Source organism: Fukomys damarensis, unplaced genomic scaffold, assembly GCF_012274545.1.
Source record: "Fukomys damarensis isolate Sample0158 unplaced genomic scaffold, DMR_v1.0_HiC HiC_scaffold_32, whole genome shotgun sequence".
NCBI lineage: Eukaryota > Metazoa > Chordata > Mammalia > Rodentia > Bathyergidae > Fukomys > Fukomys damarensis.
The window spans coordinates 33,162,741-33,174,976 of NW_022900944.1; the positions used below are offsets into that span (position 1 = coordinate 33,162,741).

Consider the following 12,236-nt stretch of genomic DNA (forward strand, 5'->3'; position numbering starts at 1 on the left):
TTTTTTGAGACAGGGTCTTGCTATGTAGCCCAGGCTGGCCTTGAACTCACAGCAATCCTCCTGCCTTAGCCTTCCAAGTGCTAGGATTACAGGTATGAGTCCTTGTTTCTGTAAGTGGTTTGTCTGTGACTATTTATGCTTTATCTTGTTGATCCCACATATTAAGAACAGAGTAGCAGTTAGTAAATTGACCTGGAAATGAAAATGACTTTTTTGCGGGGGAGGGGACTGGGGATCAAACTCAGGACCTTGTGCTCGCTGCGAGGCAGGTGCTAGCATCACTGAGCTAAATTCCTAGCCCAGGAAATGACTTCTTAAAATAATTTTTAAAAATATTCTTAAAATTTGTTCCTTACTAAATGTCCTTACTAATGGAACTTGAATTAGAGAGATAGCTGGGCTAGACCTTTTTTTTTCTTTCTCTATTTTCCAGATATTTTGAATTGTGGTTACATGGCTTTTATTGTCAAGTAAACAAATAAATTTAAACTAAAAAGAAGAAAGCTATCTGCCTTTTGTTTCTTCTTTTGATCTTAACTCAAAGGAACCACTTCATTGATATTCTGGGTCAAGCTTATTGAACGTCAAACACTCTCTTCCTACTTTTCCATTGAAAGTGCACCTGTGTGCCCAAGGCAGTCTTTTGCTCACACTGTTCCCTTTCAGTAAACCCTGTCTCTCTTGATCTCTTCTCAACCATGTCTAACCCTAAACACTGCCTGTGTCCCTGAACCTCTAGCTTTGGTTAAGGAACTGGCACCTGGAGAGAAGGAGGGGCAGCATGTTTTTAAACGGAACAATTTGGATCTGGGGTCTCCTCTTCTAGGCCCCACAACCTAGAGAATATTTTCGTTAGGACAACGGGGGTGGGTGGGTATGTATGTCCCACATACTCCCTAAATTATCTAGATAAAGCACCTGAGCCCCACCCCCTTCCAAATTGTTTTCAGAAAAGGATTCTAGGTTCTTTAAGGTACCCTGGCCAGGGGCTGGGAGCATACTGCTCGGTGGTAGAGCACGTGGTTACCATGCACAGGCCCTGGGTTCCATCCCCAGCATCACAAACAAAAACAACACATACCCTTGGCCAAAGAGCTTCTGAGGAAGTGAAGATGTTTCTTTCAATCATCTGCTGCCCTGAGCTTTCCTCTAGATGAGAGGGAGCCACCCCACTCACACCTATAGGCCCCCCTCCTTTCCCTGCGGTCCTTGGGCTTGGGGATGAATGGCAGGTGTGTTGAAGTCTTAATGAGAGGTTTCCTGTTTGGGATTGCCTATATCCTGCCCACCTAAGAGGCTTCTGTGAGTAACTTTACCTTTGAACTTGCGTTGTATTCAGCCCTGATCCATGGGATTTGATGACAATCCCTGGCTGACAGGAAGCTTTGATCTATGGGGAGTCCAAAGGAAGTCCTGTGATGTGTAGGATCCCTAGAGTTACAGGGATTGGGGAGAAACTTGAGGGTGGGTTGCTGAAATGGACCCATTAATTAAGAAGCCTTTGCTTAACACTCAGTTACCTAAAAAAAGGAGGCTCAGCACCCCTCAAAGACAAAGTGGCTTTGCACAAGCATTGTTGTTATTTTAAGGGCGCACCGGTGCTGAGGGGGAAGATTCTTACCCCAGGAAGAACAGCATAGTACCTTAGAACTTTCTCATTTTGACAAGGGAAAGCTGACGTCTTTGAATGTTAGGAGGATTCTGGAAAAAACAAACCAAAACTTCTGACTAGATGAAAGATTCCTTGGGGCTGGGGTGGGGGAATGACCATGCAATAAACGGTGGAAATTGGAATTTCTATATGTGAGATGCTTTGCGATGCATTGGAGAAAATGTCGGAGACTTGTCTTTAGAAACTACCTTTGAGGTGACTTGAGGGTGAGAGGACTCACTGAAGCTCAAAGCCAATCCTGGTGCCACCCAATAAATACAGGAAAGTCCCTTTTACTTGTAAGATGTTCCTCCTCTGCCGCCCACCTCCAAAGGCAAATGACTTCCTTTACATCCACACAATTGCATGCATTACTTCTCAGTGGAGACCACTCCAGGTGGTGTGTCTGCCTCCTGCTAGAAGGGCAGGTCCATGCATTATTCATCTTTTTTATCACCAGCATACTGCCTGGGCATGATGTGGGTCCTTAATAATTATTATTGGATGAGTGAGTAATCATGAAGCAGTAGCTGCAGGGAGTCATCCCCTTTCCTGAATCATTTCATTTTCACATTGCCAGGAAAGATAGGTCTTCTTTGAGGAAGGATAAGATTTCCTCACCCAAAGATAGGGCAGGATAGTTTCCTAGTTAGTGTCAGGGGACCTCACTCCTCTTGTGTCTCATCGGCCACCTGAGAAAGCCTTGGCAAGAGCTGCCCACTAGAAATCAGACTACATCTTTTTAATTTGGCTCAGAGGACTCAGGCACTTAATGTGGTGACATTAGACAAGGACCACTGAGAGTTGTCTGCAGAACTGACATGGCCCCATACAAAATCAAAATGCAAGGTCCCTTGCTTAAAAAAAAAGGTAAAACTGCCACTAATTGCAGTAAAATACAGAATTTTTCCCTTCCATAGTTTCAATCTGTCACAGTTTATTATTTGCTATTAGTACTTGTTCTAAGTAGAGAAAAAGTAAACTGTGAAATTATTAGTATGAATTTTACTGCTCACCTTTACTTTGTACACTGCCAATTTTAAATACAAATGTGAGTGTATTTAACTCATATAAAGAATCACTAAAATTCCACAATATTTATAAAAAAAAGAGATTGAACTCGGGTCTTTGCGCTTGCAAGGCAGGCCACCAAACCGCTGAGCTAAATCCCTGGCCCTATATATATCTTTTTAGTACGTGATTTTAGCACATACTGACTATATATATCTTGAAGAATTGGTGCTTGTACATAACACATCTTAATTCTTTTCTCATCCCCTATCCCTCCAATCCTTCCTTGCTCCTTCTAACTCTGGGTCCCTGTCCCATTTGCAAAAGCTCTATTTCCATTTTTTCCTTAAATTCTTATTTTTCTTCCCCTTTCCCTTCTTTCTCCCCTGCCTCCATCTCTTGTTCCCTTTTCCATTTGAAAAGATCACCCTACATCCTATTATATCTTTTTTCTCTTTACTTATATTTTGGGTTCCTCATATGAGAGAAGCAATGCAATATTTAAGCCTGTGTATCTGATTTATTTCACTTAATATTATGATCTCTAGGTGCATCTATTTATAAATGCCTCAAGTTTAGATTTTTTATGGCAGAGTAGTTAGTACTCCATTGTGTATAAATACATTTTCTTTATCTGTTCACCTGTTGGTGGGTGAATAAGCTGTTTCCAAGATTCAGCTATTGCAAATTGTGCTGCTATAAACATAGGTATGCATGTATCACTGTGATAGAGTGCCTTTAACATCTGAGGGAAGATACCTAGAATAGGAATAGCTAGATCAAATGGCATTTCTATCTTTACTTTTTTGAGGACTCTCCATACTGATTTCCATAGTGGTTGTACTAATTTACATTCCCACCAACAATGGAAAAGGGTTCCTTTCCTCTCCTACCCCTACCCCCAGCCAACCAGCATTTGTCATCATTTGATGTCTTCGGGAGAGCCATTCTTCTGGAGTGAGATAGTATCTCATTGTTGTTTTAGTTTGCATTTCTCAAGGGGCCTGTTACGTTGAACATCTTTCATGTATTTGTTGCCACTTGTACTTCTGAGAAGTGTCCATTTTTAGTTGCTCATTTTTTGGTTGGGTCTTTTGGTGGGGGGGGCTCTAATTTTTCTGGATTCTTTATGTATTCTAGACTTTAGTCCCTTTTCTAAAGAATAGCTGATAATTTTTTTCCTATTCTTTAGGTTGTTGCTTCACACTGTTGGTTGATTCCTTTGCTGTGCAGAGCTTTTTTTTTTAAATTGAGTTTATTGGTACATTTTAGGTATACAGTACAGTTACATTCATTATTGGGATCTTGTACCTTTACATGACAGGTCTTGGTTCCCCTTTTTTCCCCTTCTCCCTGCCCTCCCTTCTCCCCATCCTCTCCTCTCCATTTACAAACACTTTATTTCCATTTTTTTCATTTTCTCATATTTTTTCTTTTTGTGCAGAGCTTTGTAATTTAATATGCACATTTATATTCTGTAGCTTGTATATGCGTGTGTGTTACTTTCCTGCAGAGTAGTACAAATGCTAAACAAAACAAGCTGAACTTGGGCCGGGCGTGGTGGCGCACACCTTTAATCCCAGCACTCGGGAGGCTGAGACAGGAGGATCACTGTGAGTTTGAGACCAGCCTGGGCTACATAGTGAGTTCTCAACTACAGAGTGAGACCCTGTCTCAAAAGCCAAACAAACAAACAAACAAAAAAAAAAACTGAACTGTTTTGTTTCACTTTTTTTTTCCCCTGTCCTAGGGGTTAAACCCAGTCCTTGCACTGAGCTACATCCCTAGCCCTTTTTATTTTGTAACAGATGCTTACAGTCTTCCTGCCTCAGCCTCTTGAGTAGCTGGAATCATAGGCTTGTACCACTGTGCCCATTTTTTTTTAATGCATGTATGTATGTACTTATTTATTTTCTGAGACAGGGTCTGGCTGTGTAGCCCAGGCTGGCCTTAAACTCATGGAGATCCTCCTGCATCAGCCTCGCAAGTGCTAGGATCACAGGTGTAGGCCACTATGCATGGCCTGTCCATAATTTTTTTTTCTTTTTGGTACTGGGGATTGAACTCAGGACCTTGAACTTGCGAGGCAGGTGGTAGCACCACTGAGTTCAATCCTCAGCCCTATAATTTTAATTCTTAATATGTTTACTTGCTACCACCACTCTCTATCTTTAGTTTACTGAAAATAAGAAAGGATTGAAACTATAGCCTGTCCTGTTTCCTTCTCTCTCATTGTTCTCAGTACAAATTTTGTTTTCGTTTTTGTTTTTGGCATGGGAATCGATCTCAGGACCTTGCACTTGCAAGGCAGGCCATGGAACCACTGAGCTAAATCCCTGGCCCACAGTATAAATGTTTGGCTAAAACAGGGAAGTAATAGAGTTCAAAAGGATATGAATAGGGTTCCTTGGTCATCTATGTTTATGAGAAAGCCATTTCTAAACCAGGTGTGGTGGTGCACACCTATAATCCCAGCACTTGGGAGGCTGAGGCAGGAGGATCACTGCTGAGTTTGAGGTAGTTTTGGTTACATAGTGAGTTCAAGGCCAGCATGAACTACATAGTAAGATCTTGTCCCAAAAAAATAAATAAATAAAATAAAGGAGGGCCAGGATGTAACTCAGTGGTACCCTGCCTGCCTGGCAAGTGCAAGGTCCCAAGTTTGATCCCCAATACTAAAGGAGAAAAAAAAAACAGGCAAGTAAGTCATTGTTTTCTTTTTGTGATAGAAGCAAGTTCTAGTTGGAATGGAAAGTGCAGCTTCTTGAGGCTGTCAGTGCTTCCATCTGCTCAGTTATGAATGTAGCCAACAGGCTGACCTTGTACTTGCTTCCTACTCCATCCATAGTGAGTCCACAGGAATCCTGTGCTTGAAGGGCATGGTGACCGCTATAGGCAAATGCTCTGGCAAGGAATGGTAGACAAACAGCTCATATCTCATTGGTCCTCATTTACAAAACAAGTTTGAAGACAAAAGCCTTAGGAATTTTCAGATTGCACCAACAGATCACTAAATTAAGTAGTATGGGCCCTCTTTGCTTGGGACCTGGTGTGACTTGCAGCGGCGGTTACATACCCATGAAGCCAGCCCAAGTTGTCTGTGTTTCAATGGACGTTCTTAAAATTTTAGGTTTTTACCAAGAGACTGACCAGGAGTAACAGGCATGCCTTCATTCATTCATGAATATTTTACATATCTGCCACATGCCAGGCACTTTGTGAGGCCCTGGGGCTACCCCAGAATTAAGAGGACATGGCGTGGCCTCAGTGACAGTGTACTCGTGATCTTGGGCCAAGGATGTAGCTCAGTGGCACTGCGCCTGCCTTGCAAGCACAAGGTCCTGAGTTCAGTCCCCAGCACTACATACACACAGAAGATAAAGTACTTGTGATCTAGTGAGGACGGTTTTTTTTATTAGTACACATTTACAGTACATATTGCATTTATTGTGGGAAGTTGGTACATTGCTTATCACATTTTAATTCTTTTTTCTCCTACCTCTCCTTTTCCCCCCTGCTCCTTCCATCTCTTGTTTCCCTTCCCATTTGCAAAAGTTGTATTTCTATTTTTTTCTTTAAATTCTTTTTTTTTGGTGCTTGGATTGAACGCGGGCCCTTATGGTTGTGAGGCAAGTGCTGGAACCAGTGAGCTAAATCCCTGGCTAAATTCCTTTTTTTTTTAATCCTCTTTCCCTCCCCTTTCTCCCCCTTCCCTCCATTTCTTATTCTCTTTTCCATTTAAAAAAAGCTCTCTCTCCTGAGGAAGACGTTTTAAAATTACACAATATCCAATTCCCAGGACCTATGTGTCTATTTTACACGGTAAATTACAATCATGATAGGAGGTTGTATTAGTCAGCTTTCCCATTGCTGGGACATGATACCCAACACCCACAGTTTAAAGGAAGAGAGGTTTCAGTTTGCGCCCCCTGGGCTCCAAGGCAGGAACACTACGGCAGAAGGGCATGGTGGAGCCGAGCAGGGGAACAGTGCCAGAGATGCAGGGACGGGCACTAGATTTGGGGCCTAAGTCACGTCTTCATAGTTGCGCCTTCATAGCCCACCCAGACACAAGCAAAAGAGCCCTCTATTCAACCCTTAGGCAGTTCCTAAACAGTCAAGTTGACAGTGATTCAGTTTAACTATAACTACAGGAAGTGTAGGAAGGCCTTAGGTGGGAACTAGAGAAGGAATCCCTGAAAGATGGTATTTTAGGCAGATTGTGGAGGAGTGGAGGGATGAAGAGAAAGTAAAATAGCTTCTCAGGGTGAGGAGCCACCCTGCACAGAAGGAAGTTTTCTCCAAAAAGGAAAGAAAGAAGGCTCGCGTCACTGGAGCACAGACAACCCGAGGGAGGCCAGCTGTGGGACAGGAAGGGCCTGAGCGCTTGTTCTAGGGAATCTTTTCTCCTGCTTTCCTCCTCCCCAGGACCCATGCTGACCGAGATGATCAAAAGATGGGAAGGCTCTTTCTCTGTTCCCTTAGCAAGCCCAAGACTTGCAGCTCTGCAAGTGTGCTTGTAATGCTCAGGGACCCTGGTCCAGACCACTTGGCACTAGTATGCTTGTCACTCACCACACTGACTGTTTCTCATCCTTTCCACTTTGCATCTCCAGTTCCCTAAGTGTTGCTAAAATGTAACCTCCCTTTCCTCCAACCTCTCATCACTCATCTTTTTTAGGGTCCTCACTATTTTCTGTTCTATGTTGCCTTTATTTATGTGCACATGTTCCCTCTCCCACCTGACTGTACAGCTTTTAAGGGCAGGTTCTAGACTTTTTTTTGTTTTGTTTTTTGGTTTTTTTTTTTTTTTTTTTTGGTGGTACCAGGGATCAAACTCGGGCCCTTGCACTGAAGAGGCAGGCGGCAGAACCACTGAGCCAAATCCCTGGCCCAAGTTCTAGATCTTTTACCTGTTAAATGGCCTTATCAGAAATCTGTGCCTAATAGGTAATTCACTTAAATGTAAGCCTGTTTGTTTATTTATTTATTTACTTACTTACTTACTTACCTACCTACTTATTGGTACCAGGGATCAAATTCAGGTCCTTGAGCTTACAAGGCAAGCGGCAGATCCACTGACCAAATCCCCAGACCAAACCTATTTATTTTTAATAGGTTAATACTCATTAAATACTATACTTCACAGATACACACTGAGTGTGGTGACACATGCCTATAATCTCGGCATTCAAGAGGCTGAGGCAGGAAGATCATCGCCAGATCAGTGCCAGCCTGAACTAAATAGTGATACTCAGTCTCAAAAAAGCAGAATAGAAGACAAGCAAATAGATACAAAAGGAGGCTGGGAATACATTTCAGTAGTAGAGCATGTGCTTAGCATGCACAAAGCCATGGATTTGATCTCTAGCACAGGCGGGAGCAGTCATGGTGGGCTGACCTTTTGAGAAGGGGAACATGGAATCAGTAAAAGAGAACCTAACTGGGCCAGGGATTTAGCTCAGTGGTTTCACAGCCTGCCTCATAAACACAAGGTCCTCAGTTCAATCCGCAGTATCAAAAAAAAAAAAAAAAGAGAGAGAGAGAGCCTAACTTTTTAATGTGTGCTTTTTTTTGTACTGTATTACCTTTTCAATAAAAATGTAAAATAAGAACACAGGATCTGGGTATTAGAAACCTGACTGCACTCATTTTTTTATTGCTGCTGCCGCTGCTGCTGATCTGCAATGGTGTTGAGGATAAAATCCAGGGCCTCAAATATTCTAGGCAACTAACACTGAGCAACATCCCTAGTTCTCCACCAGTTTTTAATTTAGTAATCTTTTTTTTTTTTTTTTTTTTGAGACAGGGTCTCACTATGTAGTTGAGACTGACCTGGAACTCACTATGTAACCCAGTCTGGTCTCAAACTCGCAGCAATCCTCCTGCCTCAGCCTCTCGTGTGCTGGGATTACAAGCATGTGCCACCACGCCCAGCTAATTTAGTAATTTTAACCTGCTAATCCTCAGTCTTGTTTGTAAAGTAGGGCTAATAATTTTGTGGTTGTTGAAGCAAGAAACTCTAGACCAGAAGTAACTTCACAAGTAGCTGAAAGCAAGTCACATTACCCCATGTATCCCACTTGTTTTCTGGCCCTACTTTGACCAGATGATTCCTAAGTCTGAGTTTCCGTTTCTTTGAAATGTTTTGTCTTAGTCACTTTCCTCATCACTGAAACACAATAACTGGGACCCATACTTCTATTTTTTTTTTCTCTCATTGAGTTTATTGGTACATTTTAGGGATACAGTACAGTTACATTCATCATTGGGATCCTGTACCTCTACACAACAGGTCTTGGTTCTCATTTTTCCCCCTCGTCCCTGCCCTCCTTTCACCCCCTCCTCCCCTCCCCATTTACAAACACTTTATTTCCATTTTTTCATTTTCTCATATGTTTTTCTTTTCCCTTATTACCCTTTCCCTACCCGTCCCACTTTCCCTACACCTTTAGCCCTTTTCTTCCTATTTCACATTGTCAGTTATCCCATCAGGATCTTATGTACTACACACTTTTTTTTTTTTTTTTAAGAAGAGATTTATTTTGGCTCACATGTCAGTCCATGGTCAGCTGGCTCCAAAAAAGAAACAACACAGCTAGCCGGGCATGGTGGCGCATGCCTGTAATCCCAGCCCTCCTTGGACTACATAGTGAGTTCCAGGGCAATCTCAACTACATAGTGGGACTCTGTCTCAAAACACAAACAAACCAACCAAAAGAAACAGCATAGCAGAAGGGTACAGTAGGAGAGCCCCTTGCAGAGCAAGGTGGGGCAAGGAAGGGAAGTAGACCCTTCTGAGCCACGCCCCCACTAACCCACTTCTGGCCAGGCCCCACCTCCTAATAGCACATTTACCTCTGGACTCCATTGTGACTAATCATGCCCATGATCCGGTCACTTCCCCAATAAGCTCTGCCTATGATTGCATGAAGCTTTAGAGGTATAAACTATAACACCTATTTCTTGCTAACTACTAGAAGTAGCCAAGCCAGAAGGAGTTTGTAGTGAAGCAGGAGCTCCTAGAAGAAGGAGCTTTGGGTGCCCTCCCAGTTCCATGTTAGATTATGACATCAGAACATTGGTCATGGAAAATGGGTGTGGCTCCATCCTTGGAGTCCTTCTGTGCTGCAGTGCAAAGTTCCAGCTGGAAAAAAATATATATCTATGTATGTGTGTATGTATGGTGAATGAAGGTGGCATGGAAATGGGACTAAATTATAAATTCAGGGGTATGAAAGGCATGATTTCTGAAGAAATAACCTCCTGGATTTTATAAGGTAGGTGCCTATTCTGTGGGTGTCAGCAGAAAGCTTTGTGGGAGCTCAAGACAACAGTGCTCATAATTTGTTGCTCTAGAAATGACCATATCGGGCTGTCTTCCCTATGTGTGGTTCTGAGTTCTCTGCCATGTTTTGGGGCTGAAGGGAAAGCCTAGGATCTATACTTAGGCCCAGAGTAAAGAAGAGCACCAGCCCCAAAGTCCGTGTAGTAAGGCATCGGGTGAGTGAGAAACACAAAGAAAACCAATGAGATCCCGGGTATGGTTGCACACGCCTGTAATAGCAGCACTCGGGAGGCTGAGGCAGGAGGATCACTGTGAGTTCGAGACCAGCCTGGGCTACATAGTGAGTTCCAGGTCAGTCTCAACTACATAGTGAGACCCTGTCTCAAAAAACCAAAACAAACAAACAAACAAAAAAAAAGCCAATGAGGACACGTGTTATAGCCACTCCACCCTCCTCTCCAACGCGAGAGGGCCATCCTTATTGTCTCTTCTTTTGGTACCAGGGATCAAACTCGGGTCCTTGCGCTTGCGAGGCAGGCAGCAGAACCACTGAGCTAAATCCCTGGCCCATGCCTTACTGTCTTAAGGGAGCCACCAGGTTTACTCTGTGTACAGATGGTCACAACCCTGTCCTTCTTGTACAGGTGCTGAGAGACGTCCTCAAGGATCTCTACCACCTGCTGAAGCACGTGGTACAGTTGGAGCCTGATGATGTGGCCAAGCTCCATGCTCAGCTAGCCCTGGAGGAGTTGGATGAGATCATGAGAAACTTCCTGTTCCCGCAACAGAAGCTGGAGAAAAAGATTATTGTCCTGCCATAGCCTTGGCTCAAAGGACCTGAAGGAGCCATGGAGGGACCAAGCAGAGAGAGATTAATGCCCAAGCCTTCCATCAGGTGGCCCTCCTACCTCTTTACAGCTAGCTCTGAAGGAGTCTTTATGATGCTGGTAGCTTGGGTCTTGAGCCTGACCTTCCTGAAGCATCTATTCAGCCTCCCTGCATCCAGCTCAGAGCGTGGGCAGTTACAAGGAAAAGCCCACTAGCATTCAGAGAAGGATATCTCCTGATGGAAGTAAATGCTAACGTGATGATGGAATGTGCTGTTTTGACCTTGCAGCTTGGGAAATTGGCCTTCCCTAGGTCACATATCTTGGTATTTTTCATGATGGTATTATTCTTCCTATAGTAATGAGGTGCAGGCACAGCTAGTCATCTCTGTCTGCTAGAGGCATCTGAGTATGGAATACATTTGAGGGAATGGATAGGAAATAGTTACCAAAACATGCAAAATGGAATAAAATTATCTTGGCTAGAAGAAACAACAGGTCTGAATCTGGTCCTCTGGTGTCTCTGGTGTGGAGATGGAAAAATAATGTGGAGACATTGATTCCTCAGAAAGAGAACCATGCTGGTTGAACTTTCCAGAGAAATATAAGCTCTTCCAGAGAAGAGTCAGCCCCATTTGTCATCTGGGGACATTTTGCTTTGCTTCTTCAGAGCTGCCCTGGTTGTCAAGAGAAAACCTCCAAGAGTCTGTGTCGTGCATTCAATCCTCTGCTCCTTTGGCAACATGAACACTTAGAGTGGTACTAACTGCGGATGGAAAGTGTGCTACATACTGCTGGGCTGATGCCAAGATTTTTGAGTAATTTCAGATATTGCACTATGATCTTCACTTTATATATTTATTTTGGCCATTGCATTTTAATTGCAGCTAAAAAGAGATGACAAAAAAGAGAAACTGGCTGGCTGCTTTAGATAAGCCCTCCTGGTGGCCACACTTTAACAATCTTGGGCCAGGGATTTAGCTCCGTGGTTCCGCTACCTGCCTCACAAGTGAAAGGTGCTGAGTTCAATCCCCAGTACCAAAAAGAAAAAAGAAAAGAAACAGTCTCTTTCAGAGTTCTTTGAACAGTGTTCAGGTTGGTAGGACTTAGTGGGGAATTTTGTACAGGGCTTTCCATACCCAGGCAATCCAATACAGTGTCCAAAAACTCACATGACTAAAGGATCTATGTACAAACTTGCCCATTTGCCAGTTAACAACAAGAAATTTCACTCTGGCCAGATTACACACACAGTTTTTAGCTTAGAAGCTTCATGGGGTGGGGGTGGGGGGGCATTCCTTTAAAAGAGATGACCTTACATATAGTTACAGCCACAGTTATCTTAGTGAGCGATACTTTAGAACAAAGCAAGTTAGATGCCGGGCATGGTGGCACACGCCTGTAATCCCAGCACTCAGGAGACTGAGGCAGAAGAGTCGCTGTGAGTTCGAGACCAGCC

General features: G+C 43.3%; 1 protein-coding gene across 2 annotated transcripts in view; it reads left to right on the top strand.

The window, feature by feature from the left end:
* Positions 1-11,595, top strand: part of Tango6 (transport and golgi organization 6 homolog) — a 206,028-nt gene extending 194,433 nt beyond the window's left edge. For both annotated transcript variants that reach the window (XM_010612333.3, XM_033757931.1), the window contains one exon: positions 10,595-11,595. In XM_010612333.3, coding sequence (XP_010610635.1) covers positions 10,595-10,771 — 177 coding nt within the window. In that variant the 3' untranslated portion in view covers positions 10,772-11,595. The remainder of the gene's footprint in view (positions 1-10,594) is intronic.
* Positions 11,596-12,236: the final 641 nt, after the last annotated feature.